This window comes from Zea mays, chromosome 4 (assembly GCF_902167145.1).
Source record: "Zea mays cultivar B73 chromosome 4, Zm-B73-REFERENCE-NAM-5.0, whole genome shotgun sequence".
NCBI lineage: Eukaryota > Viridiplantae > Streptophyta > Magnoliopsida > Poales > Poaceae > Zea > Zea mays.
In genome coordinates this window covers 248,087,763-248,115,484 of record NC_050099.1, presented here as the reverse complement: position 1 = coordinate 248,115,484, position 27,722 = coordinate 248,087,763, and the positions used below count along the sequence as shown (strand labels likewise).

The 27,722-nt window shown below is 48.2% G+C and overlaps 3 protein-coding genes, 1 long non-coding RNA gene, 4 other non-coding genes and 3 pseudogenes across 11 annotated transcripts; 8 read left to right on the top strand and 3 right to left on the bottom strand.

The window, feature by feature from the left end:
- Positions 1-1,103: 1,103 nt before the first annotated feature.
- On the top strand, positions 1,104-3,468 carry LOC100278033 (DUF588 superfamily pseudogene; annotated as a pseudogene). The gene is made up of 3 exons (NR_146348.1): positions 1,104-1,330; positions 1,493-1,628; positions 3,119-3,468. The product of NR_146348.1 is annotated as a DUF588 superfamily pseudogene (transcript).
- Positions 3,469-7,148: 3,680 nt separating this feature from the next.
- Positions 7,149-8,156, top strand: LOC103654965 (uncharacterized). Its single transcript, NM_001363328.1, has one exon. It carries the CDS (start codon positions 7,214-7,216, stop codon positions 8,021-8,023), a length of 810 nt encoding a protein of 269 aa, NP_001350257.1. The 5' UTR covers positions 7,149-7,213; the 3' UTR covers positions 8,024-8,156.
- Positions 8,157-10,290: 2,134 nt separating this feature from the next.
- Positions 10,291-10,381, top strand: LOC111591436 (small nucleolar RNA snoR1). The gene has a single exon (XR_004858068.1). It is a non-coding gene; the product is annotated as a small nucleolar RNA snoR1 (small nucleolar RNA).
- A 151-nt stretch (positions 10,382-10,532) lies between these two features.
- On the top strand, positions 10,533-10,724 carry LOC111591427 (small nucleolar RNA Z112). Its single transcript, XR_004858061.1, has one exon. It is a non-coding gene; the product is annotated as a small nucleolar RNA Z112 (small nucleolar RNA).
- A 42-nt stretch (positions 10,725-10,766) lies between these two features.
- On the top strand, positions 10,767-10,910 carry LOC111591452 (small nucleolar RNA snoR2/U65). Its single transcript, XR_004858082.1, has one exon. It is a non-coding gene; the product is annotated as a small nucleolar RNA snoR2/U65 (small nucleolar RNA).
- A 95-nt stretch (positions 10,911-11,005) lies between these two features.
- On the top strand, positions 11,006-11,125 carry LOC111591495 (small nucleolar RNA SNORD14). The gene has a single exon (XR_004858100.1). It is a non-coding gene; the product is annotated as a small nucleolar RNA SNORD14 (small nucleolar RNA).
- A 46-nt stretch (positions 11,126-11,171) lies between these two features.
- LOC111591375 (uncharacterized) lies at positions 11,172-11,279 on the top strand (annotated as a pseudogene).
- Positions 11,280-11,362: 83 nt separating this feature from the next.
- Positions 11,363-12,271, bottom strand: LOC100383736 (uncharacterized). The gene has a single exon (NM_001176373.2). It carries the CDS (start codon positions 12,079-12,081, stop codon positions 11,803-11,805), a length of 279 nt encoding a protein of 92 aa, NP_001169844.1. The 5' UTR covers positions 12,082-12,271; the 3' UTR covers positions 11,363-11,802.
- Positions 12,272-13,499: 1,228 nt separating this feature from the next.
- LOC100856965 (proteasome subunit alpha type 1) lies at positions 13,500-14,180 on the bottom strand (annotated as a pseudogene). The gene has a single exon (NR_174082.1). The product of NR_174082.1 is annotated as a proteasome subunit alpha type 1 (transcript).
- Positions 14,181-17,011: 2,831 nt separating this feature from the next.
- On the bottom strand, positions 17,012-21,542 carry LOC103654964 (phosphatidylinositol/phosphatidylcholine transfer protein SFH8). Of its 2 annotated transcripts, none has more exons than XM_008681776.3 (15): positions 21,292-21,542; positions 21,029-21,172; positions 19,986-20,283; positions 19,777-19,876; positions 19,416-19,682; positions 19,250-19,327; positions 19,065-19,166; positions 18,922-18,971; positions 18,732-18,831; positions 18,516-18,614; positions 18,293-18,409; positions 18,023-18,149; positions 17,528-17,931; positions 17,263-17,337; positions 17,012-17,179 (listed from the first exon to the last, which is right to left on the bottom strand). In XM_008681776.3, the coding sequence occupies exons 2-15, from the start codon at positions 21,060-21,062 to the stop codon at positions 17,150-17,152; spliced, it is 1,881 nt and encodes a 626-aa protein (XP_008679998.1). In that variant the 5' UTR covers positions 21,063-21,172; positions 21,292-21,542; the 3' UTR covers positions 17,012-17,149. The 2 variants fall into 2 exon arrangements, with proteins under 2 accessions (XP_008679998.1, XP_008679999.1); XM_008681777.4 differs by having other exon boundaries at positions 17,528-17,925.
- An 81-nt stretch (positions 21,543-21,623) lies between these two features.
- LOC111591292 (uncharacterized) lies at positions 21,624-24,076 on the top strand. The gene is made up of 3 exons (XR_002750451.2): positions 21,624-22,701; positions 22,799-22,873; positions 23,828-24,076. It is a non-coding gene; the product is annotated as an uncharacterized lncRNA (long non-coding RNA).
- Positions 24,077-27,722: the final 3,646 nt, after the last annotated feature.

Genomic DNA, 27,722 nt, shown 5'->3' with positions numbered 1-27,722 from the left:
TACCCGACTATTCCGGATCTAATCCCGTTTTCGGTGATAAAATGTAGCAACAGAAATAGGAAAGAGATTGTTCCGTTCGTTTTCATTCCTACCGGAGACGATCTCATGGTTTGTTAGTTGAGTTTTTTAACCTACTTTTATTTTTAGTGCTAGTTTAATAACTTTATTTTTTCGAGAAATTTCTATTTTTTAATGAAAATAAACTTTTTTTTTAGAAAATAGTGTTGTTAAACTAGCCATTTTAAAGATCAAACCCAATCAAAAGCTAGAAAGGCATAAATATTTTGGGCCAGAATTATTTTTACTTTAGCATAAAAATTACTCACATAATCACATGCCACACTATACGAAGACATCAGCTCCCCCCCCCTATGTTTCTAAAATCTTTCCCAAATTCAAACACCCCTTAATCTTATACTTTGACTGCCATTAGTATAAGATTGAAGCCTCCTAATTTGAAGGGGTGTTTATCACAAACAAACTTGTACATGAGTATTTGAAAACCTTCAAACGCTAATCCTAGCGAGTTATAAGTTAGTACAAAAGGGAGGCAAATGAGTTCTGGACCCGAGCAGGAAAGAAACCCCACTCCCAACTCGTTTCCCTCCACCCACATGGCGCTCCAGGCGCAGGCCTCCCCGTCGCCGTCCACCTCGCCGACGCGCGAGAGGACGGGCAGCGGCGAGTGGCCTGACGACGTGGACAAGCTCCCCGCCGGCGCATCTGCCTCTCCGCCCTACTCCTCCGACGCCGTCGAGCTCGTCGTCGTCGCCTCCACGCACCACGCCGCCGCCGCCGCCAGGTACGTGCCGCCGCGCGCCGCGTCGCACACCGCCGACCCGAACCCCGGACGCGGAGGCGACGGGGGGTGGTACTCGTGGAACGGCGGCCGCACCACCGCCCCGCCTCGTCGCGCTCGCCCCGATCCGACGCCCACGCCGCGGCGCCAGCAGCCCGCGGAGGCCCCGCCGCCCCCGCCCGCGCCCGCCCGGGCTCTGCCTCCGGTTCCGCCTCCCGCCCCGGCTCCGGCTCCCCCTTCCGCCCCGGCCCCGGCCCCGGCCCCGGCCCCGGCTCCGGCTCCGGTCCCCCCTTCCGCCCCGGCCCCGGTTCCGGCTCGAAGGGCCCCGCTACCTCATGCGCAGGCCAGGTCGGCCGACCAGGTCGTGCCCACCATTCTGTCGCGCAAGCGCCGGGCCGCGGCGATGCAGCGCACCGCGCTGCTGGCCAGGGGTGCGGCCGCGGGGCTCTGCCTCGCCGCGCTCATCGTGCTCGCCGCAGACACCCGCAAGGGCTGGGCCCGCGACTCCTACAGCAACTACACCCAGTTCCGGTACGCGCTCACACTGACACACACGCACATACACAGTCACATACTCACATGAGATACAAAGTTCCGCTTGATTCCGTTCACTCGCATGTTAGGGTTCTGCTTAGCTTGGGTTGGCGGTTTCGTTTACGCTACGCGTCAGACATCCATTCTGCTCCGGCGCAGGTACTCGGAAGCCGTGAACGTGATCGGTTTCCTGTACTCGGTGTTCCAGTTCGTCGCGCTCGTCGAGCTCATGAGGAGGAACAAGCATTTGATCCCCCATCGCAAGCGTGGTCTCTTCGACTTCACCATGGACCAGGTTTATGCCTGCCTCGTGTCTCCTTTACTGCTCGCTTTACCTAGGCTTCTTTACGCCTGTGCAACTGTACTCTGTGATTACGATGTTATACCAAGGAAGAGGAATCGGGGTGGTGAAGTCATCTTGCTGAAGCAAAGTATAATCTTTTTAACCTACTGAAGATGTCTTACTTGTCATTAGTGATATACTCCTTAGTTACTTTATGCTCCATTTGATGCCTCGATCTTGAAGTGGGCATGGTTAGATCATCATATGCACCCCAAATGTCTGCATTCCGATCGCCCTATCCCGTGAAAAACCTTGGCATCATCCAGATCTGTTATAAACCTTTATGGCTGATAATTTGCTACTTGTTTGAAGTTGAGTAGAGAATATCCAACATCGCTGTGGAAACAAAACCTAGCTGATTGCTGCATGCATGCTACTTTGCATCCCTGACTAAACTATTGTTGCTTTATACACGAGGGTCAACAAGATCATTGCCATGTTCAACATATTTCATTTTCACGTTCACTGCATCTGTGTTTCAAATGTAAACCGAGTGAACAGTTGATGAGCATGAGCTTGCTTAGTTAATATGTCTTGAACTAGCAAAATTATTTCATAACAATTATATGCTCAGGTGCATAGAGTTGCAGGATCATTAGCTGGCCCCTTCCTGGTTTCTTATATGAACTGAGGAAATACAAGACCATAATATTGGTGTGTAGTACATTACATTTACTGTGAGATCACTGTAATAGTCTTTATTATACTGCTTATTTTGTCAGTGACACCCTGCTTCCTTGTTACTTAGGCCTTTTTTGGAATGCAGGATTGGTAAAACATAGGGATATGAAAAATGTAGGAATAGAGTTGCATATGGAAGTTTTCCTATGGAATTGCAATTCCATAGGAAAATTTCCAAGATGTTGGACCTCTTGTTAGAAATCCTCCAAAATCTCACTACAAAAGTCTATTCCTTAGGAATTTTATAGGATTTATAGGAACTCGATCCTTTGTTCCAAAGAGTCACATTAGAAAAATTTCTACAGGATTTCAATCGTTCAAAATTCCTTCTCTTTTCGTTTATTCCAAAGGAGGCCTTAACGTTTAATGTGATATATCTCACCTGCTTCTGAGCATGTGATAGCTAGTGCCACCCAGAATTGACTTCGGTGAAGGGTTAGACAGATAGTTTAGATGACCAACTTCATGAACTATCCCACAGTCAAATTAGTTTCAAGATTGGCATTGGAGTAAAATCACCATTTTATCAAACTGCACCAAAACTGTGCATAGGAGTCGCTCTGTCCCCCCCCCCCCCCCCCCCCCCCCACACACACACCTTTTTCTCCCCAACCATATGAGTAGAGAACTTCAGGATAGTTTATACACTCCCAACGATGAGCTTGCCTTCTCGACGTGCTATGCTTTTCAGTTCCAGTTCAATCTCTGCCATGCGAGTGGATGTCATGCCGATGCTGATACCTCCTTTTGCCATGTTCCAGGTGCTAGCATACCTTCTGATATCGTCGTCGTCGTCCGCAACCGCTCGAGTGAGCGACCTGATCGACAACTGGGGGAGCGACCCTTTCCCGACGATGGCGAACGGCTCCATCGCCATATCCTTCATGGCGTTCGCGGTGTTCGGCATCTGCTCCCTCATCTCCGCGTACAACCTGTTCCGCCGAGACATGTAGCCGCCAGCCGCTCTCGTCAACCTCTTGTTGCCCTTCCATTGTATTTGTGGACACGAGTTTTCGGCGCGGACTTCACATTGTGCTGTACGTGTGTGTATATGTGTGTGTGTGATGGGAACTCTGAACTGCTAGCAAATAATATATCTCTACACGGTGAAGGGCAGCTCACTTGTATGGTGAACCGAATGTGGGAAAAAGAAGTTCTAGTGGCTCTGAATCGAAGTAGTTTTGCTGCATGGCATCAAGACCAAAGGTAATCGATTGGTGGCGTGCGATCACCCAGAGACATATACTACGCAAAGAGGTTGATACTAGATCATAGTGCAGCTCCAGCAACGCCATTTGCAAGTGGCAACGGCTGGGACTGGAAAGAATGGCAGAGATATGCAGGCTGCTTGAGACAAAGTGTTGAACTTTTGAGTGTCACTGGATGCTAGCTAAAAGTATTAAATATAGTCTAATTATATTTAGGGGCAAAACTAAACACTTGACACGCAGCCTGCAGAACAAACAATTGGCAGTAGCAGCAACTTCACCTGGATATATCAGGCTCGGAGTGGAGGATCTTGTGAAGAGAAAATCCCTTCGGTACCATCCAACACTATAGAATTCGCTTCAATGCCATAGGAAAATACGTGTTCCACTCGATGTCCGTAGTTTTAGTTTTTAGTTCTTTGTGTAGAAATGTGAACTGCTTCTATTGATAGGAGTTGGGTACATATATATATAGGGACTCAACCCTAACCCTAATGGGCTGGCAGCCCAACAGTGGTGCCGGTCCACACACTCACACACACACTGTCTAACATCCCCCGCAGTCGCAACGGGGGCACCACACACGGTGATTCTGGAGTAGAGGCCGAAGGTAGGAGTCGACGGGTCGAAATCCCCCGCAGTCGCAGCGTCGTGATGGTACGAATGTTGCGGCTGGAGTAGAGACCGGTGTGTGCTCCAAGAAGACGATAGCCCCTAGATGCGAGGTAGCCGAAGTCGAGGTGGTCGCGGTCGGAAGACGCGCAACAAAAGCCTGATCTTCGGGAGGGGTCGACGTTCGAGCGTCAACGATCGGCAGGGCGACACAGCAAAAGGGCACCGGCAGGCCGACCTTCCTGCTTCTTCGATCGACCAGACGTCAAGGAGCCCCGCCAGGGAGGCCGACAGCAGCGCACGCGGCTGCGCTGGTCAAGGTGTCCGCGCCCGCGGCAGAAAAGAAGGGGAATGTCGGATCCGATCGGGAAGGCCACGACAGCGACAGATCCGGACGGGGAGACGCGATCCAGCCAAAGGGACGGCAGATCGAGCCGAGAAGGACGTAGCAACGTGGATCCGGCCGGGAAGGCCGCGACAGTGACGGATCCAACGAAGGCGAGGAAGGGGTGGGCGACGGGGCGGTTCCAGCCAGGCAGGGGCCTGCGCCGGACCTGGCAAGGGATGATGACGGCGCCGGCGCCAGGAGAAGCTTGAAGGGTGAGGCGCTGCTGGGCATCAGCGCGAGCAGTTAGGAGGAGGCCGCGCGAGCATCACGTGCGAGGGTGCCGGCGGAGAGGGAGCAGGCGGTGGTGGGCAGAGGCCTAGCGCAGCGGCGGGCAGTGACGAGTAGGGCGTGCAGGAAGGCCGGGGAGAGGGGAAGGTGAGCCGGTCCTGGGCGTCGGTGGCCGGTGGCGGGGAGCAGTAGCAGAGTCGAGGTGGCGCGAGCGCGACTGGGACGAGCGCGCGGCGCGGATCCTTGGGGCCGGCGCGGCCGGCTGATGCGCGTGGCTGGCTGAGCTCGCGCCGGAGTTGGGGAGCCGGCGGCTGCGCGAGGGAGAGGGCCCAAGCGTGGCCAGGGCTGGCGCGGCCGGGGCCTGCGAGGGTGCGGCCTGGGGCAGCGCGGCTGGGGGCGGCATGAGGGAAGGGGCACCGCCCCTGGCCCGCGCCCGCACGCTAGCTCGCGGCGGCATCCACGCCGGGGTAGCTGGGCCTGGGCGGTGGGCGAGCAGAGGCGCCGGGAAGGCGCGGAGGGGGAGGCCGTGTCCCACCCGGTCAGGGCGCCGTAGGGGTTGCGCAGGCCGCGACGGAACGCGAGCAGCGCGTCGATCTCCGCCTGCACGTCGGGGCGGCGCTTCACCATGTCCTCGAGCTCGCGTGGGACGCCACTCCCCTGGCCGGATCTCGCCCTGCTCGCCCCTGTTCGGACGGCCAGGCCTCTGCGTGGCTGGTGGAGGGAGTTTCGACCGTCGGTGGGTGGGAGGCCGCCCCGGGAGGGAAGGCTGAGCCTCCGGGGACTGCAGGAGAGAACGGCTGAGAGGAAAAACCCTAATTTAATCTAGTCTGATACCATGTAGAAATGTGAACTACTTCTATTGATAGGAGATGGGTATATATATATATATATAGGGACTCAACCCTAACTCTAATGGGCCGGTAGTCCAATAGTGGTGCCCGCCCACACACTGTCTAACACTTTGGATGCCATTGTCGTCCAAAACCAGGCTGCTCCCTTCAGATTAAAGTCAACTGTTTAGAATATTTCTATAATAGATAAAGACAAAATACTGTAGAAAAAGTAGAAGCCGGTACAGATTAAAACAAAATGAATAGGCTGGTAGATAGTTGTTAGTTGGTAATGGAAAAAGACTAATATACCAGTGTGTCCTATACATGAGCCCCTTCTTTGCCTTTTACCATGGATATGCTAGTCTTTTCTAAAATAAACTAACAACTCTCTAAGGTCTAGTTTTGACAACCCTATTTTTCTAAGTAAAATTAGTTTATTTTCCATTGAAAAAAATAAAAATCCTTGAAAAATTGGTGTTGCCAAACTACCTTTAACTGGTTTTTGGGCGGAGTTTTAAATGGTATTCAAGGGATTTTCTCTCTTGTGAAAGAGAGAAAAGAAGGCAGTCCCGAAGCTTGCATGTGAGCTTTGTCGACATGCATCGGCCGGCCCGGCCCTGCGCATTGGAGGCTCGCAAAGCCGTTGGCCAGGCTCGCCATTGCTGGCTCCTTCCTTGGACCTGCAAAAAAAAACAACGAGACCAGAGCACCTGACGTCCTGACCTGGATGGATTGATCGAGGTCAGGACCTCGGATTTCACGGAGCGGAGGCAGCGAAAGCAAAGAATGGAATGGTGGCCCCGAGGAAACAAGGGGTCAACAGCTGTGGAAAAATCCTGGCACCACATCACGATCGATGTCGCCGCTGCCGGGAGTTTCACCGGATCTTGGAATCATTTTCGCTGTAAAAAGAAACGACGTGGCTTCCCTTGAATCGGTCATGGTGTGGTAGAGAAGCAGAGATCCGTTTGTGTGCAAATAATTTTTTTTATTAGGTGACAATCAAGCATAACACGATTGAAAACTCAGCAAGGCACTGTACCCTTATCCTTAACGGCTAGCTTGTAAGTACAAAAATTGGAGGAGATTAAAGATACTAAAATCCTATTTTTATTTAAAATTAAATAAGGAGTGAATTTTAATCCATTCAATCCCTCTGTTTTGTCGATCCCAAACTAGCCCTAAAGAAAAAAAATGTGACGAATTATCCTTGTACCCTGAAGGAAGAATGGCCATTGGTAAAGACAAGACTGAAGGATATCAGTCTGCAAATAACACGATTGAAATGTATTACACAACACACGTGCAGCCGCGCACGTGAGACAATATGAGACGCGGACGCGGACGCGGAGCCAAACCGGACAAAACGAAACGAAACCGTCCAGAAGCTTCCGCGCATTTCATGGCTGCTGCTGGATGGTCGCGGATTGCTTGCTTGCGCCCCACCCCAGTCGGTCTCGGTCCCACCCATCTCACGCGCATTCCCGCCCTTTTAAACGCCGCCGCCCAACCGTCTCATCCCACACCACACCACCACCACCCCGATTCCCCGACGCAAGCAACCAGCAGAACCAGTCACTCTACCCCATGTCCGCGATGGCGGCCGCGCCTCCCCCAGCCCCGCACCTCGACTCCGTCCTAAGCTTCAGCGCCTTGGCCTCGCACGCCGCGGCCGAGCCCGCCTCCTCCGACTCCGACTCCGACTCCGACTTGGAGTTCGCGTTCGCGCCGCCGCCGCTGCTGTCGCCGCGCGCCGGCGCCCACGCGCTCGCGCCGGCCGACGACCTCTTCGCGCACGGCCGCATCGTCCCGGCCTACCCGCTCGCGGGCCACGGCCACGACGAGGCGCTGGCCTCCTCGCCGGCACCCACCTCCTCCTCCGCCGCCGCGCCGCCGCCGCCGCCGTCGCCGGACACGTACTGCGCGTGGGCGCCGCGGGACGCCCCGGCGGCGTTCCCCAAGTCCGCCTCCACGGGGACGGAGGCCCGCCGCTCCTGGCGCCTGCGCGACCTCGTGGTGGCAGGCGGCGGCCGCTCCCGCAGCGACGGCAAGGAAAAGTTCGCCTTCCTGCAACCCAGCTCCAGCGCCAGCCCCGCCGCGCCGTCGAAGCCGTCCGGCGGCGACGGCGACGGCAGCAAGCACGCCAGCGCCAAGGCTGCGGCGCCTCCGCAGAAGCATGCGGGCACGAAGAATAAGAAGAATAAGAAGAAGGCCGGCGCCGCCGAGATGGACATGGCCACCGCGCACAGGCTCTTCTACGGCAAGCCCGGCGCCGCCGCGCTCGCCGGGGACAGGACGAGGCAGCCGCAGCAGCAGTCGTACCTCCCCTACCGCCCCGGCATCGTCGGCTTCTTCGCCACCGCGCACGCGCTCGGCCGCTCGCACCACCCCTACTAGCTTATTACCTTCATTAATTAGTTTAGGTAACTTCCCGCCGGCGGCGCGGCGATCGCCTCCGGAGATAAAGATTCTTTCGTTCATAAATACCTAGCACCTATGCTTAATTCCATGTCCATCAAATATGTTCATATGTCAACTGCTCTTTTCGCCATGCATTCCGATCTTGTGAAATGCGAATACAAACAAAAAAAAAGCAAATTCTGAAGAATTGCGCGCGATTATTGACTCTTGAATTCGTCGTCGGCCTTAGCGACACAATATACTTGGTCATCGTCATCGTCCATGTGATTTTTGTTAGCTCGCCGACCGTGCTGGTAAGCGAAAGCTACCCTGTTTATCTTGGATAATCAGATGCTGTTCATCGTTAACCGCTTAACCATCGTCGCCCGGGTCATTAGACGACGCTGGCAGGCTGGCTGGCGGAGAAGCTTTCTCCTCCGATGCTGCCTTCGTTCTTTGTGTATTTTAAATTTTAATAGTGCTGTGTTGTGGACGAATATCAGGTGAATACTTTTCTAGTACTATGGATTGAGTTCGAATATTCGAAACAGGCCGGTCAAGAGAGTGATTATAAGATAATAATCTAAGGTCCGGTTTGAAATGCAGGATTTCCCCCCTGTTTTATACGCTTTTCGCGTGAAAATAGACTGATTCCTGTTCCTACAATCAAAGAGGACCTAACAAACAAAGAAGACATTCTAGACTGTTTTAACAGTACTCTTGAAGCTTTATATGTGCAGATTCAATTCGAATCCCAGCACAAACATTTATTTCTGCCTTTCCTCGCAGTAAACAGTCTTGCTTGTTGGTCTCTTTCTATTTCTACTATATAAATCATCAGTGCGTGCGTCAAACAGTGGCACACCAACCTCATATGCTTAGAGTGTGCCAGAAAAATATCAATAAATAAAAGAAAAAAATAGGAATTAACAAGATTCGAACCTTAACTGCTAGTTCAAGACATAACACTTAAACAACTATATTAACTACTCTTACGTGATTTTAGGGTGTGCCGGAGCCCATATAGACCACCCGCTGAGTCCGGCCCTGGCGTCAAGCACAAAGTGCCTAGGTTTATTCTCATTCCTCGCTTCACACACAATAATGGGCCATTACACCACAAATAGGTTTTGAGAAGCCACACGCTGCGTAACACTCCTACAAAAGTATCACCTCGAGCTGAAAAGTGAGGAACGACCAAACGGCCTATAAAAAAGAGTTGAATTTCTTTTCAACTAATATCTTTTTTTGGTTTTTTAGCTAAGATAAAATGTAATATTTGTTTTTATTAGTTTAGTATCTGATATACATACATTATGTTCACTTTGATGTTAAACTTATTTATAGTATTAAATATGATTGTGTGCCGCAGCAAGCCACAAATATTGTACTAGTTTTATTTTATTTTAGTCTTAGTTTGTAATTATCTTTCATTGCTTCAATAAAATTTCAGGGTTTCCTCTACAATATTTACCGGTAAAAAAACAAACAAAGAAGACACTTGTCATCACACACACATATATATATTTTTTTAAAAAAAAGAGGGAAAAAGGAATTCATTCAACAACAAACTAAGGGCGGAGAGCGGGAACCGCTCCTAATCCAGGGGTCTTCTAGAGCGTTGACCTTGCTGATCTCCGTGTAGATTTGGTCGAGAGTTGAACGGTTATATAAAGCGACCATCGCCCTTTTGCCATTTTCCTTGATTTGACGCGGTGAACCGTTAAACCTAGGATAATTTTAGCTGGTCTCCATCTCTACCAGTGAAAAAGTTACCGTCCATGACCCATCTACGTTCTCACTAATATAAAAGTACTAAATTCTTACTGTTACATTTTTAATTATCTATCTCTTTTACAAGGGGTCAACGCTGTCTTCTAGGCGGGCTGAGCACTGAAAAGGAAAAGCGAGCCAGGCTTCTCATTTGAACCAGGGCTCGCATACTTGCTTTGGTACAGAATCGGCCCGGCCCAAGCTGTCTCAGGCCCGATCCCGATCCCACTCCCTCGCGGGGCCTCGCCTTTATAACTCGTCCGTGGCCACCCACCCTTCTTCACAGAGCTTCGCTCACCTGCCTTGCTAGGGTTTAAGCCACCACCCGCCGCCGCCACCTCTTCTAGCGCTCGCGCTTCGCCTTGTGACGACGATGCATCCGGTCTCGTTGCGAGCTCCTCGCGTCCGTCGTCATGGTTTCCTGAATGCCTGCGATTCGTTCTGTGTTTTGTTTTGTTCATTCATTCATATTGATCATACAGGGATATGGTAGCTGTGACGAGCACCGCTTTCTTCTGACACCTCTTGTATGAGCAGGGATTTCGTTCCCTCCGTTGAGCAGATCCAGCAACTCTCTGAGCTCCTCCCTAGCGGTCTCTTTCTTGAGTACATTTTGGTTGGTAATGATTCCTGTTGATTTTCTTCTTTGTATTTCCAGCGTAATTTTTTTTTCTACTTTCAAGTAATTTTACTTTGCTGCATCTGCGAACTCGTGAGATAGTTCAGCTACGTAGCCCCCGTGAAGATCACAAGACCTACCGATAGGAAGTGCCGTTTGACACTGTAAGCAGCAGCTGCTGCACTCAGCTGCAGGTGTTCCATCTCTCGACCATAACCTTTGTGGTTTGGTCAGGCTGGATCTCCCATCTGCATCTGCTCTGTGTTTCAGCTGTGGTGTGTGATTAAGATCGGGTCTCTGAGGGACTCTTCAGAACCGTCGTGCTGTTCTCATTGCTGAAGTTGTTTGGGCCTGATGCCACGTCTCTGGTAGCTACATGCTTTTACCCGAGATGCTATGATCAGGCCGATACAAATTTGTTTCGCATGTTGATAGGAACCTGGGGACGGCTTCTCCATCTGTCCCACAGAGCCGGTTTCTGTGATCACATTCATTCATCAATACTATGATATGATTAGTGCTTTGCCTATTTTTACTTATTTTTGATATCTGTACTTATTTTTTAAATCTATACTTCATTCATATTATGGCAATGATGATGAAAGATAAGGCTTGTTTCTCAACATTCGCAGTAGCCGCCTAAGAGCTTTCGCCTTGCCAGGCTCGAGAGCTTGTGCTGTTGAATCCTTCCTTGGATGTCTGAGCCAAAATTTCTCTTATTGTCCAGCTCTTCATCGTTATTGGGTGTTGTTTTTTGATGTGATGATCCTTTCCCCAAATTACCGACTTTGATTATACTGTGCGATTTTTCGAGTTCCGTCTCCTCGGAGATGGGATCTTAAGCCAGATGTTCTGATCGAAACAACAACACTCAGTTTCCTCTTCAACACATCATTCCTTCCGCATGTTCTTGACTTTGGATCTTGGAAAATTTTTTTGGTCTCTTTGACGATGGAAATGATGACCCTTTCCCCAGCTGATCGACTACGATTACACTGTGCGCAATTGCGATGCCTTCTCCGCGGAGAAAGGATCCCAAGCCAGAATTCTGATCCATCAATGTCTTGTTTCTGCATCGTTTCTTGTAAAACATTTGGGCACACTAAATCAAAAAATAGGACGCTGTATTCGGAAGCATTGTCCCTGTAAACAGTACACATCATATCCACGTCCATCGTTATTGGGTGAAGCTTTGGACTCGTCCATGTGATCTCTTTTGTCGATTGGTTCAGTAAATGATGGCACACGTTTTTCTACTAAACCAATGGACAATAGAGAGCTTTACTTGAACCCTTTTGACATTTAATAAGATAACACGTGGTTATACCTTTAAAATTGATTTCTTCTATGACTAAAAGAGTGCTAAAAACTTATGCATAATTTATTATTCTAAAATTATGCACAATAGAGAGCATAATTTTAAATGTAATTCTGGAGTATATATACAGCACGGACGAAAGTGCTCTAACCTTTGTTCCATCGATTTAAATTGCACGAAAAGCTCTTTTATCCAAATTATTGTACAGGCATCCCCACTAATGCATCGGATAGTGGCAGCGCTCCCTGTGTAGCAGATGTGCATCCACGAGAACGATGTAATAGTAACGACGGTGCTCTTATAATAACCATGCTCTTGGTAATCGCAAAGGAAGGACATTATCATGTGATTCCAGATCCTTGCTTGTATGTTTCTGAGTACCTGGAACTTTTATGTGCTGAGTACTGTGGATTAGAGCATTGATGTCTTTTCTATTTAAAGCAGGAGAACAATGTTGATATTTGTATCAAATATTTATGTAATCAAATAAGCAATTTGTCTTGTCATAAAGGACGGGCAAGTTCATGTTTAAAAGAAACTTTTGTGTTTTTTGTTGTATCGTATAGTATTTTATTTTTATGTTTTTTATACTTTCGAGTTTGTACATGTCTTTATGTATCGTTCACTTTTTCATTTAGCATCCTAGTCAATTTGATAATTTTGAGTAGTTGTTTTTAATTGTACAGGTTGAATAGCCTTAACCATGCTCACCCTCACCTATATGTGACCAAATATGTTGTGCTATATGGGTCGATAGGAGGCACGGATATTTTGGCACGGCACGGGCACAACATGATAGTAATCGTGTCCGGGACAGCATGAGACTCATCATGGGTCGTGTTTGGAATTAGGTACAAGCCAATGAGCAGCATGAGCGTGACCCATTTATCATCGAGCCATTTAGCATGATACTAGACACGAATAGCCCACCAAACTGATTACGTCGCAACACTATCTGTTTGTGTCTAACCTTGTCCTAATCTGGCCCACCACATATATAATACTAGCCAGTTACAGCCAGTTACTCGTGATTTGCTACAATTATTATATATCATATAAATAAGTACTAAGATATTTATTCAAATTTAATTATTGTTTATTTCTAAACACTAAGTTACGTGTGGTGGTTAGCCCTAAATTTCTAACCACATTAGGTTTTAAATAATGTAGTATGGATATTGATGACCAACTCGACCTCCACTTTCAAACTATTTTCGAGTTCTGTTACAAAAAAATAAGAAAAATATGCAACAAAAAAAGAAAAATATGTTATTTTCGAGCTCTGTTATAACGTGGGCCTTAAAACTCCCGACATGGTAGCACGATACAGCACGCCCGATACGGCCCATTAAACTGGAGGCCCATTAAACTACAGTCTAACTAGTTTATGGCTCGAGAGATTTTTCTGTCCGTTTTCATCCCTATCTGGATAACCACGAGGAGATCACCACTTTCAGTTTCCCAACTACAATCGGATGCAATATACTGTAGTATTCAGTAGATGCTCCCAACAACCTCGTGATATATCTTTGGCAAGGGTATAGCCCCCTGAATCGTACTCATCAATCTCATGACATGTACCGGACTGAACAACAACGCGCCACACGACATGCCAGTGTGCAATCGAACGCATGCACGCACGCATCCCTCAGACATACGAACATCATCCGCTTTTGGCCATTTCCAATCTATGACAGAATGAGCCACAGAAGAATTTACCTCCAAAACCACTCGCAGTCTTGCAAATAGTATGCGTGGCAAGCTGGCCTCCAAAACCAACACGTTATGTGTTCGCATCACGTGATACATTGTCAGTCCAAACCAAAGCAACATAATTTACTTTTTTTTAAAGAAGTGGTCTTAGTCTTTTGGAACTCGGAATGCAGTGTACGGGTTTCATATGAGTCTCCCCCTATCCCAGCCCTCTAGATGTCCATGGGTGCAGCAGCGTCATCCGAGCCCCTCTCCCCCTCCTCCTGCATGGAGGAGCTAGCAGCAGCAGCCTCCAGAGGCGGTGCCTGCTCGGCGACCTCCATCTCCATGGAGTCGATAAGTTCCTGGACCCTCGCCGCGCCGATCACCTCGAACGGCTCGACGGTGCCGTCGTCCTTCCTGCCGACGATGGCCACGGTGCAGTTGGATCCGGACAGCTTCTCGCCCTGCAGCGTCTCCTTCACGGCGGAGAGGGCGTCCCTGACGAGCTGCTCCGGGGTGTAGTCGTCGTACCCCTGGAACCTGCGTTCCAGGAACGTCTTGGCGGCTTGGGAGCGGGAGCCGATGGCGAACGCCTGGTACTCGAAGTAGTTCCCGCTGGGGCAGTTGTAGTACAGGTGGGCTCCTGACTCGTCCAGTCCGGCAACGAGGAGGCCCACGCCGTAGGGCCTCTTCCATGACCGCTGCGTGCAGACCTGCAACAGAGATTAAAAAGGGTCAATACTCATACCACCTAAAACGGAAGACCATGCATGGGGACACAAGAACACCTCGATTCTTGGTGGTTCCCCTTGAGATAGCCTTCCATACAGTAATCAAGATGCCTGTTATTTTATCTGGATCATGTTTAGCTAGAGAACTGAACAGACAACTGTGGGAAGGACAGAACTAATCCTAAGCTGGACCTCCAGTGTCATAATGAAGACACCACATATATGCTTACACGAGTATGACCAGAATGGAGTGGTGGACGCGCAACAAAGTGAGAAAGAGATGTATCAATGAATCAACAGTAAGTATTCTGCCATAAAACATGGACGACACTCGCTTGGTCGCGTGGGGAGGGGGACAACGCGCGACGAAACTCACACTTTAAAGGTTTAGTTATTTTTCGTGCCAGTACACTCTAGTCGTCCTTAGCAAGCTAGTTTCATTAGGATATTCCAAACACAAGGCCCAGCCAAAAAACGCCACCCTAACCCTAAGATCCAAATGTACACCAGTATGGAAGCACCCAACTCCAAGTCAATACTATCTCTGATGTAGTAGCTTTATTCATTTAAAGCTTAAGGGAATGAATCCTAAATCATAAGGAGACGGTATTACATTTCAAAGAAAACATCAGAGTTATTTTGCTAGCTGCTAACGTTTCCAGGTCATGGACAAAGGTAACACAGAAAGCCTTCACAGCTTACAAGGCTTTGATCTTTGGTCATTAAGAGGACAAAAAATATAAAGACATGGCAGAAATTCACTCATTATAGCAAAGCTCAATGATCTGGCAAATGACTTAAAGTGTAATGACACACAACTAAACAGGAAACGCAATCAAATTCAGTGTAATTTGCTATTTGTGGATAAGTGCAAAAGGATGGCAATGCAAAATAAAAACAAATGAAACATAACAGAGAGCATGCTCATAAACAGCTACTGGTCCAATTGGATTTGTCTCTACAAAGGCAGCTATGTCAATGCCATTAGTAACCGCATAATGAGTAAAACCATATTTTTGAAAATACACATACAGTTTGACAAAACACAAAACAAAGGATTAGATAGAAAACCATAGCAGATCCTAGACAAATGCAAACTACTTTCCAAGCATTAACAAAGTAACAATGGAAGAATAACTACAAGAACAAATAGAAGAACAGCTCCATGTTGATTCAGGTAAACCAAATATACCAAATTGTCAACTCACTGTGAAAACCATGATTCTTAATCCTTGAATCATCTTCCAGTAATTGTAACTAGTATTTAACTTCTTTTGTGCTTTTATTGGTTGAGCAGTTGAGCTATATTTTCCTGAAATCAGCTTTGCTGAATTTCTAATATGATTTAGCTGTGGGAAGAAAAGAAGGTGTAGCCAAGGGTATCATGTTCGCTTGCCCTTCAATTAAAAGCATACCAAGAGACTCCAAGGTCAACTTAGTATTGGTGTTTCGCAAGCCGCCGTAACACCAAAAAGAGCAAATCCAACAACATTTGCAATTTGCAAAGCCTAATACCACACATAGTTGATGTTTGCTTATAGATAATAAGCATCTCAATCTGAATGAAATTCTAAACACACTTAAGATCATATTTAGGTAACGCACATAGTTGATGTCCAAATGGGCCGTGCCCATCGGGCGGCCCGTGGCACGGCACGGTTTTGGCCCGTCACGAACACGGCACGGCCCGGTGGTTGACGGGCTCGGGCCGGCACGGCCCGTTAGTCGGGCCGGGCTTGGGCCGCTGCCGTGGCACGCCGTGCCGGCCCGAGCACGGCCCGGTTTTTTTATTTTATTTTTCAGAGCATTTATTTGTATATTAGAAGCAACTTTAATAGTTTAGACACAAAATAAGTTTGGTTTAGTTGGCTAGAGTGGTGTAGCTAGGCATTCCAATGCTCCAACCAAGGTTCGAATCCTAGCAAAGTGAATTTTCTGTCTTTTTTTTACTTCATTTTCTTCCCACCCGGTCAAAGCACGGCGGGCCTTAACGGGTTGCGGGCCGGCCCGGCACGGCCCGGCTATGTGCGGGCCGTGCCTGGGCCTGGGATGTGGCACGGTGGCCCAGCCCGGCACGGCCCGTCACCCTAACGGGCTGAAACGTGCCGGGCCAAAACGTGCCGGGCCGAAGGCGGGCCCGTGCCGGGCCGGCACGGCCCACCCGTTTGGACATGTCTAGTCTGGCCGATTTCGGTAGCAGCGGCGAGCGCGTCGGCCTTCTTTTGCCTTCTCCTCCTTGTTCTTCTTCTCCAAGATGGAGTGGGGGAAGAAAATAAATAAAACGTTGGGGCCCGTGTGGCAGTGGGAGTAAGAATGGACTGCGGCTGGCAAACGGGCTTCTTTTCTTTTTTCCTCTTCGCCTGGCAGATCGCTTGAGCCTCTGGAACTAGATTGGGCCTAATGGTTTGTGGCCCTCGGAGGGCCCATGAGGCCCAATCTTCTATCTAAAGTGGGTCCTCCGACGTTCTCTATATTAATACCTTCACTAAATTTCGCATTTACATTTTTCTCTAAAAGATTCACTCATAATAATATAACGAATAGGAGGCTTTATCCAACGTTGCTGCAGTCGGTCTACCTGCTGCAAGAAGCAAATAAAATGCATCTTTCCTGGGCCATAATAACAAGCAAACGCAGCACGACGCATGCCCCTGCTAGAGGCAACAGCTGGCCTGCTCAATAATTCACCCAGAGTCAGAACAATCAATCGACGAGACACGCTTGACGATACGCATCAGCTAAGAAACCAACCAATTATCATCGGCGCGGCTAACCAACCAATTATGCAGTTATGCTGCAACTAACAACAACCAGATTGCGAGACCGGGAGGAGGCAGCAATGCTCAGGATTGCAATTTTTAAAAAAAAAACATTTTATTTATGCCAGAATTTTGTTGATTTACAACGGAAACCTGTTGATTCACAAGTGTCAGAAAAATGAAGGGGTCCGCCGCGTTTGTCATCTCCTCACGGAAGCAGGTGTTGTCCTAGTAGCAGAACATTGTTTTCTTCTTTCTCTGCAACAGGAAGCAAGGCCATCAGAGACTGATACAGGGATTATAACACGGATAGGAAAACATCATGATGTAGCACTGGGAACCTGAGCCCTGGCAATCTCCTTGCTGTCGATGTTCGCGAGCAGTTCCTCTTGCCTGATAAGAGCCTCGTGCAAAGCCTAGGGAAATTTCACAGATAAGATGATGCATAGTAAACAGCTGGCTGATGAAACTGCTGAAGCTAATCAAACCACAAACAAGCAAAAACTTTTATATATACATGACGAGCTTTTGCGTAGTATGCTGGTATGCAAAAGCAAGAAGCAAAACCACGTGCTACTATTGCGCGCTTAATTAATAAAATGTTACCTTCTTTGTTACAATTAGTTCAGCTTCCAATGCATCCACACGACGCACAGCAGCGTTAAGCAACTCTTCTTTCTCGCAAGGCATTTCAGAAGGCTTTTCTTGAAGCATCTGGACCTTCTCTTCAAGCTCTCCCAGCCTTTGCAAGACCACGGCGAATAGGTCGGCTTCAGCGAACCCAGGGAATGGCGAAGGAGGACGGAATTCCTCTTTCTGGACGGAGTCCGGGTACAATGTACAGTAGCTTTCTTCTGACCCGCCTTTAGATGACAATCTCATTGTGGCAAGATCTTTGATTGATCGAACCAACATTACAATAGCCATAAGACAAGCCATCAGATTTGCAGCGATCTTATCCCAGGGGCGGCCAGATGGCTTGGATGCAGTTTTCACAGATGAGTCTGCATCTAATAAAATATCAAATATCAGGTACTAGCAAAAACCCAGACAGGTCTGAACAGATCTTTCAGACGGACAATTAGATTAACAAGAACAAACCTTGGGGCACGGATGGTGCCTTTCGTGGTTGCTCTCTCTTCCATGTAGCATCCACGGCCTTGTCAACAACAGGTACATCATATTCAGGGACACGAGTAGAAAAGCTAGTAGCCCTGACCATTTTGACCTAATAGAGACAAAGACAACATTAATTCCACCTGGCACAATTCATAGCCGTGACAAAAGGCAAAAGAGAATTGGTTTTAGGTTGCAGTTATAGTCACAGAGACTGGAATTTGCTAATGCAATTGAAGAAAATATCCCACTAACCTCTTCACGAACTGGGGTCAACTTAGGATGTGATATGTAACTTCTGAGAGCTTTGGGGGACACAGCATCATCAGCTTCTGAACCAGACTCAGCAGTTGATGTGTCACTCCCTCTCATCTGTCATTCCACATTAAAGCATGATTTTAACAAAGCAACAAATTACTGAACTTCTGATACATAAAACTATGGAAACGAAATCAATGAAGATTCATTCGAAACTTACTGCGTGGCGCTTCGGTTTGGCGTAAGTAATAAATTTTTCCTCACCATTGGAAATAGTTACAATTTGACGAGCACAATGAACCCCACCACTTTGGACTATCTGGTATCAGTACAAGGGGTGACAAATAATAAATACATGAGAATGAGAAGGTTATACTGCGTAGTTAGCAAAGAACAGATACTAGGAGGATCAATGATGTGCTCTAATGACACATGCCTTAAGTATGTTTGGGTCCTTCCACGGTCCCTTTTCAGCCTTAAGGCAACCTCCGTATTCAGGACAGGTACAAGTGCCACCAAGGAATTCTGGCAATTCACTGAGCAATTTTTTACAAATGAAACAATAATCATAAGTGACCAATTAAGAAAACAAATTCCCTGAAAATAGTAGATTGAACATCACTTACCTAGCGTCAATTGTTTCAAGCAGCTTACTTTGGTATTTGTTCCCAAGAACCTAAAAACATAAGAATATCTGAGACATTAATCAATGCCATCAAGCAAAAAAAGTAGTTCTGTTTCTGTAATCTGCACCTCACTGGAAACTCACATGTATCTTGGCGGTCGTTTTGGGATCAAGGAAGGACTTCACAGTGTTCCATAGTAACCGGAAGCCCGGACCAGCATTGACGATAAACATTTGGTATAGAGTCTGGAGATACGACAAATTAACCCAATATATTCCAAGCAAGAAAAAAACAGCAACAAAGTGTAAAAATGAATTGAGGCTCATACCTCTGGGTAGTTATCATTGTCAATTTTCTGCAGTCGTTGAATTAATTCGCGTGCAGTTTTGCTGAAATTTTTCAACCCCTATAAAGCATAGGTATCTAATTAGCTCACCAATTGTGAAGTTGCATGAAGAGAAGCATCATGAAAGACTAAATCTTCAGTGACATACCACTCCGTGGACATCCAGAATTGTCGTGCTGGAATCAATGTGCCTTTTTGCAGCAAGAGAGCAAGCTGGAAATTTAATCAAGAAGCTCCTCTCAAACTCCTTCACATGGTATCGCACGTATCGATCCATCGTTGTGACATTCATAAGTTTGCTAGGGTCAACCTTTCCAAGCCTTTCAATGTAAACAGGTCTCCCCTCTTTGTCAACTCCATGATAACCATGAGGATAATATTGCAAAACGGTGCTCAACTCAGTGTATTCGAAGTCCTATGGAACACATAAAATAATTCCGGTCATTGTTTTAAGACAGGAGCCATATAAATCAAACAAAGTGAAAAACTGAATAAGCTCAGCCAATAACCTCCACAATTGTATCAGTGCCATACTCCCTCCGCCACTGAAGCATATCAATCCACATTTGCTTGGCTTTATCGATATCAAATTTCCTTGCCTTCAGAAATCTACAAATCAGACTTAGTTAGGGTTGAGGTGGTCACTTGTGCTTTGAAAAATAAAATGAGAATACGTCAAGACAAATAAAAGGCACAACATAATTTACTGGATATATACCTCAGCATCATATGATAGTCGTCATGCCTTGCAGGCAACAGCTCATCCAAGAGTAATGCTTGTCTAAATGCTTCAACAGCTTGCAGCTCCTCTAGATCGCGCACATCCTCAATAGACACAGAAAGGACCCTACTACCACTCTTCCTTCTAGTCTTTTTTAATGAGTGCCTAATCTTTGTTGATGCATCTATTGCTTTTTTCTTCAAAGAGCTTATTCTTGTCTTCTTTTCATCTTCAGAGACTTCAAAGTCTGACTTATGGTCTCTACGTTCATCGTGACTTGAGCACCCTTCAAAACCTGAAAGGTTGCAATGAAAATAGCTAAATAAGTTGTGAAACTGAATTGAGAACTGCTCCTGAAAGGTGAAACACTCGGGCCTCCAACAGTCAAACTCTTCCAGCTTGTATGCAAGTTTCAGCGTGAATCCTATCCATGCATTGAAATTTGTGGCGTTCAGATTTGCACTGGTTCAGAGCTTACCACGATTTTTAATTTTTTTTATATATATAAAGGAGCTTGCCAATATTGAACAGGTCAAGACAACATGACGCTGACAGATGTGGAAATAGGTTTGATACCGTAGCAGTTGACTAGTTGCCTGGTGACAAATCGCACACAAACACAAAGCCTAGAAGTTTATTGTCAAACCGACAGATCCGACTTAAGCCAACCTCTCCCTCGTAGGAAGCTACGCGCCCATCTGCCTGGCCACAGAAACTCCGGCGAGACCTATACGCGAAGCAGCACTGAACCGGTCAGAGGGCACGCTTCTCGGCCAGAAATTCCATTGGCCAGACAAGTACACGCCGCGTGAGAACCGCAGAGAAGGAGACCACGGCGAATTCAACCCAGCGAGCTCTCAATCAGCTAGCCAGCCGGACTATGGAAACCCACGGAGGGGGTACCCGTATCAGCGCCGCGGGTTGCGGTCGCCCTACGCCTATTGCGGCCGATCGAGCAGGGATTCCGAACCCAGCAGCGAGCAGCCTCGAATCCGCGAGATGGTCAGAGGAGGAGGATTAGGAGGAGCCTCGGAACTCACATGGCCGCGCGAAGCGATCGAGGTGGCCCGACATGGGCGTCGACGACGACGGGCGCCGGATCCCGGTCCTCCGGGCGCGAACGGATCCTCCCGCGCACCTCCTTACGTCACCCCGCCTCCGTCCGAAGCCTGGAACGGAACGACCTGCATTCATTCCCGCCCGTCAGAAACCCAAGAATCGATCGAGAAAAACGAGGGGGTGCAGAGCTGGGCGGGGTTCGGCGGCCCGTCTGAGATACTGCCCATCCGCCCGCGCTTCGTACCTCGCTGTTGCGTCGGCGGGCGGGGGCGCGAGCGAATCCGAGGCGAGGGGGGATTTTTTTTTTTTTATGTGTGTGTGACTGTGTGTGTGTCCCGGGGGTGTTGTGGTGGCCTCGAGGAAGAGTGGGTGGCTAGTGGGAGTAACGTTAAAGCAATAAAGAAGAGGAGGGAGAGGAGAGAGAGAAAGGATAGGGGGAGGGGAAGGACGGGAGGGGAGGTAGGGGACGGGCTCCGGAAATTGAGTGAAATTCGGAGCGCGGCTCGTTTACGTTTCAGCCCCTATGTTTTATCAGATTCGGGCTTTATCTCCAGCAGCCTCTACATCACTCTCAATATCACTTTCACGTCTCAAACTCCACTGCAAACAGTACATCCATATGCTGATATGCACGCTATTTTTCTGATATGGTCTAAAGACTACGAGGAAAGAAATGATTTTAGACATTGTTTGGACTACATCTTTGCATATGTGAGAATCGGAGCATTTGGTGTGTATAGTTAGCCAGCTAATCTATTACTACTCTATTAAGAGTGTAAGGAGGGCGTCCACAGCCCTGGTGCCCCCGCCTGCCCCCGCTCCTGCGAACTTTGCTCCTGCGATCCCGAGCCTCGACAGACGCCATTACAGGACGACCGCATCTTCCCTTTCCATTGACACCACATCCATGCGTTGCGCCCCCAACTGCCCTTCCATTGGTGCTCGCATCTCCCCTTCCATCCACACGCCGCGCCTCCATCCATGCCCCCACCCAGCTTGGAAACTCTGCAAATCCATGCCCAAAATCTTCGGCCATCGTCGCCCCCCGTGCCTCGCTCCCCTTCCATTCGCCGTGAATGTCGCCCTCATCCAACCACCGGTGCATCAGCCAGATCCATTCCATCCAACCAGATCTCGGCGATAGTAGAGGACCAAATGGTGGTGAAGGCGATTCATGAGGAGTGCCCCTGAGAGTCGCTCCCCAATCGCCATCGATTTCGGCTGCCACCACGCCATCGACCCTGGCCGCCCCCGCTCCCCCACGCAACAGTCGTCGCTATCCCCTCCCTATTCGTCATCCGCGATGCTCGCCGCCCCTGCTCCCCCACGCTGACTACACGCACCCTGCCATCCTCGCCCTCCTCCGCGCACCGAAGGACGCTCGCCATGCTCGCCTCCCTCCCCTCTGGCCATTCCCTCACGCGCACTCGAAAAAAAGTCTAGCCCCCAAACTCCCCAGCGGGGGCGAGCCTGGGAGGAAGAGCCGTCGCCGCCATGTATGGCAGAACCATCCGTGACCGCCTCGCTCCCCTTCAGCCCTTCCGTCGCGCGCGCTTGGAAAAAAGTCCAGCCCCAAACTCCCCAGCGGGGGTGAGCCTGGGAGGAAGAGTTGCCGCCTCCATGTATGGCAGAATCGCCCACGACCGCCTCGCACGTACGCGCCTCACAATTCTCCCTTGGTTCCGCTCTGCTCTCGCCTCACCAGGCGGTCGGGGTGCCTGATCTGTTTTGCTGCTATGGTGCTGGCGCAGTGTTTCGTTGCGAAGCCGCCTGACAGGACAATGAACCTGATGATCTGGCACTACACCATCCCCAGCAAGTAAGGGGTAAGCGACCTGGGGCTTAAGACCCTACCTCTAAAATTTGTTATTGCACTGGATGTTTGGATGATTTAGAGGTCTAAGAACACTAGGTCTCATCGATCGGGGCTGGATCAGGTGGGTCGATTTGTGCCCCTACAGTCGCCCACTGTTTTAATCAGAATCCTCGTCCGATGAACAAGGCGTGGGGGGCTTGTGTGTATGCAGTAGCCTCCAGTCTACCACGTGGCATTTTCAGTTCCTGTTTTGTGTGTCACGAGTTTCAGAGCTTGATTGAGATGATTTATGTGCCATGACATTCAGAGTTTGATTGGGGTAATTTGTGTATCAGTACATAAGGTTACTGAATTTTGCATATCGTCGTAATCTGACGCCATTAAATTTTAAGGGTAGGTGCATTGTTTTCACTCTATTGTATAGGTTCTATGAGTGCTAGAGCAGGTAATGGAGCAAGAGGTTCACAGTGTCGACGAGGTGTATGTCGTGACTAAGGCTTGGGCGCCAAATAATGGCATTCTGATCAGTGGATGCCAGACTAACCAAACAACAGCCGATGCAACTACACCACTAGGTGTCTCCTTCGGTGCTCTGAGTAATTCTATACAGACCATTCTTGCAAATGAGCACGGGAAGGTGACGAATGAGGATCTCGTGATGAAAGCACCTGAGCTCCTGTCCAGGCAAGGGTACACTCAACAGCAGCATATGCTTTCCTACAGCGACGAGCATATCCATGTCGCTTTCATACGCTAAAACTTGGATTGTTACAGCCATTACTTTCCTCCCTCCTTTTGTGTTGATCGGTGCACTAGAGGTTGAGATTTTTTTCTCCCCTTATAATTTCATGCACAATCTTGTTTTTGTCTTGTGCTGGTTCATGTAGTATGGAAACTTGACACCTTATACACAATCTTTGCTTGAAGCACACTGGAGGGGTTAACAAGCCTTGCTTTTTCGCAGGAAGCATCATAGTCATGGGAGGAGGGGAAGCGACGAAGGCGCGAGAGGGATGGTAAACATGGCCAGATTCTGTACATTATTTATGGAATTATGGTAGATTTACGAGTCATGCACTTTTGGTAGATTCTGGCAACTCTTCTTCAATAGAAAGATTTTTTATTGTTCACACCTTCCGTTTTGGACATCGTCTTCAGCACATGTCTTTGACTTTTTCCCTAAACATTTGCTACTAAAACTTGCTGAAGAGATAATTTATCTGCTAATACTTTTTTTGTTTTACTATAGTAGACATAATTGTTACTTTCTGTAATAAATAATATTTCTGGAATATGATTTGACATTGTTATATGTCTAGAAAATCAATAGTGCTTTTATTTCTCAGATCTGACTGTACTATTGATTTATGTGTCATATGCGCATTGTTGTATGCCATCTTAATTTGTGTTACCTGTGAACTAATAGTAATGTTTCTAAAGATTTGCATTTTCTTTTTATAACCACCAAAATTGTTTTGCTCTTATTGCGATATTGAGAACTTAAGAATAGATTATGGCATTGTCATGTTGTCTAAACCATCTTATTATGACTAAACACTATTTAGATGATTTAAACAATTATCGTTGTGCACTAAAATTTTATTTAATATTTTGTATGCCGTTGCAACGCACGGGCATCCAACTGAAAAGACAAGCACACAGACTCAAGAAACGGTAAATAAACATGTGTGTCACAAGTGAATTGCTGGTAAATAAACATGTGTGCCACAGACTCTATGATTCAGACATCGGAGGAAGACCATGGAATAAAAAGAGTTTGTACAAAGTATGTACAAACTTTATCAACTAAATCACTCACTTTGCCAAGTAAAGCTTGGGACTTCCTGATCAACAGTAAATACTGGATTGCTTCTGCTTTAGATTAGAAATTCAGAACGAGAAGTTTCCTTGACAGCACATTGTTTTTATGCTTCTGCTTTAGATTAGAAATTCCTTTCCAGATGCTCACTATTTAGCTTTGATGTCTTTCACAGTGCTCTGGTCTTCCTCCGATGTCTGAAGCTGAGGCTCATGCTTTTGAAGTCAACTCTTTTGGCCTCTACAATGAATTATCAGAGCTTGTTGAGTTAGGAGGTGCGGATAACAACTTAAACACCAGCAATGTGGAAACTACAGATTACCTCATGTTGCCACCTGACAGAGAACTGTCGGCTAATGATTACATGGAACTAAACGATCTCCTTGCTCTTGACCCAAGCTTCTCCAGTGAATTTTCTGCTCAGGACAATCAATATATGCAGCATCCTCTTGCTCAGTACAATGGACATTATGATCTGTCAGGTCCTTCGGAGCCAACAATGCCTAGCATTTTCGATGTTTTTCCTCCCAATAATGGAGTCCTCGCAACAGATGATCCAGCCAACTACTTGGACCCAGCCATGCAGTTCCCTTTCTCATGATTGGTCACCATTTGTCATGCAGGTACGTATGTTTATACCTGCTCTTTTTGTGCTTGAACTTGTCTGGACTGCTTCGGTGTTGCAACTTGCAGCTTGCTGTTGCTACAACTCTATCCACCCTGAACGTCAAGGACGTCATTGATGTCATGCCTGGGCTCATGAAATCGTCTGTTGCTCTTCTGAAAGGGAATTAGGCTCACACCTAGTTCCTAAATAATTTTGGTGGTTGAATTGCCCAACACAAATATTGGACTGACTAGTTTGCTCTAGTGTATAAGTTATACAGGTGCAAAAGGTTCACATCTAGCGAATAAAAAGATCAAGTGTTGGATTCAATAAAGGAGCAAAAGGGGCAACCGAGGGCACCCCTGGTCTGGCGCACCGGACTGTCCGGTGTGCCACCGGACAGTAAACAGTACCTGTCCGGTGCACCAGGGGACTCAGACTCCAACTCTCCACTCTCGGGAATTCTCGGAAGCCGGCGCGCTATAATTCACCGGACTGTCCGGTGTGCACCGGACATGTCCGGTGCTCCAAGGAAGCTCGGCCTCCTCAACTCGCCAGCCTCGGGTTCGCGCGGCAGCCGCTCCGCTAAAATTCACCGGACTGTCCGGTGTGCACCGGACTGTCCGGTGTGCCAGCGGAGCAACGGCTCTCTGCGGCGCCAACGGCTCCCTGCGCAGCATTAAATGCGCGCGCAGCGCGCGCAGATGTCAGGGCTGCCCATACTGGTGCACCGGACATCAAACAGTGCATGTCCGGTGTGCACCGGACACCCAGGCGGGCCCACAAGTCAGAAGCTCCAACGGCTAGAATCCAACGGCAGTGATGACGTGGCAGGGGCACCGGACTGTCCGGTGTGCACCGGACTGTCCGGTGCGCCATCGAACAGAAGCCTCCAGCCAACGGTCAAGTTTGGTGGTTGGGGCTATAAATACCCCAACCACCCCACATTCATTGCCATCCAAGTTTTCCACTTCTCAACCACTTACAAGAGCTAGGCATTCAATTCTAGACACACCCAAAGAGATCAAATCCTCTCCAATTCCACACAAACCCTAAGTGACTAGTGAGAGTGATTTGCCGTGTTCATTTGAGCTCTTGCGCTTGGATCGCATTCTTTCTTTCTCTTTTGCTCTTGTGATCAACACTCAATTGTAACCGAGGCAAGAGGCACCGATTGTGTGGTGGCCCTTGCGGGGAAGTTTTGTTCCCGGTTGATTGAGAAGAAAGAAAGCTCACTCGGTCCGAGGGACCGTTTGAGAGAGGGAAGGGTTGAAAGAGACCCGGCCTTTGTGGCCTCCTCAACGGGGAGTAGGTTTGCAAGAACCGAACCCCGGTAAAACAAATCCGCGTGTCACTCTCCTTATTTGCTTGCGATTTGTTTTGCCCCCTCTCTCGCGGACTCGTTTATATTTCTAACGCTAACCCGGCTTGTAGTTGTGTTTATATTTGTAAATTTCAGTTTCGCCCTATTCATCCCCCCTCTAGGCGACTATCAATTGGTATCAGAGCCCGGTGCTTCATTAGAGCCTAACCGCTCGAAGTGATGTCGGGAGATCACGCCAAGAAGGAGATGGAGACCGGCGAAAAGCCCACTACAAGCTACGGGAGCACTTCATCGGAAGAGTCCCGCACCAAAAGGAGGGAGAAGAAGAAGAGCTCCTCCAACAAAGGGAAGGAGAAGAAATCTTCTTCTCACCACAAAGAGAAGAAGGAAAAATCTTCTTTCCACAAGCCGCATCGGAAAGGCGACAAGCACAAGAGGATGAGGAAGGTGGTCTACTACGAGACCGACACTTCATCAACTTCTACCTCCGACTCCGATGCGCCCTCCGTCACTTCTAAGCGCCAAGAGCGAAAGAAGTATAGTAAGATCCCCCTACGCTACCCTCGCATTTCCAAACATACACCTTTACTTTCCGTCCCATTAGGCAAACCACCAACTTTTGATGGTGAAGATTACGCTAGGTGGAGCGATTTAATGCGATTTCATCTAACCTCGCTCCACAAAAGCATATGGGATGTTGTTGAGTTTGGCGCGCAGGTACCATCCGTAGGGGATGAGGACTATGATGAGGATGAGGTGGCCCAAATCGAGCACTTCAACTCTCAAGCAACAACCATACTCCTCGCCTCTCTAAGTAAAGAGGAGTATAACAAAGTACAAGGGTTGAAGAACGCCAAGGAGATTTGGGATGTACTCAAAACCGCGCACGAGGGAGATGAGCTCACCAAGATCACCAAGCGGGAAACGATCGAGGGGGAGCTCGGTCGGTTCCGGCTCAACAAAGGGGAGGAGCCACAACACATGTACAACCGGCTCAAGACTTTGGTAAACCAAGTGCGCAACCTCGGGAGCAAGAAGTGGGACGACCACGAAGTGGTGAATGTTATTTTAAGATCTCTCATTTTTCTAAATCCCACTCAAGTTCAATT

Excerpts from the sequence above, each read along its gene's own strand:
- LOC103654964 (XM_008681776.3), bottom strand. The coding sequence starts at position 21,062 with ATGTCGGGCCACCTCGATCGCTTCGCGCGGCCAT. Across the intron at positions 18,832-18,921 it reads CTTGAAACAATTGACGCTAG|TGAATTGCCAGAATTCCTTG; the intron begins GTAAGTGATGTT and ends AAAATTGCTCAG. Across the intron at positions 18,410-18,515 it reads CCAAACCGAAGCGCCACGCA|ATGAGAGGGAGTGACACATC; the intron begins GTAAGTTTCGAA and ends GTGGAATGACAG.
- LOC100383736 (NM_001176373.2), bottom strand. The coding sequence starts at position 12,081 with ATGATAATGTCCTTCCTTTGCGATTACCAAGAGCATGGTTATTATAAG.
- LOC103654965 (NM_001363328.1), top strand. The coding sequence starts at position 7,214 with ATGTCCGCGATGGCGGCCGCGCCTCCCCCAGCCCCGCACCTCGACTCC.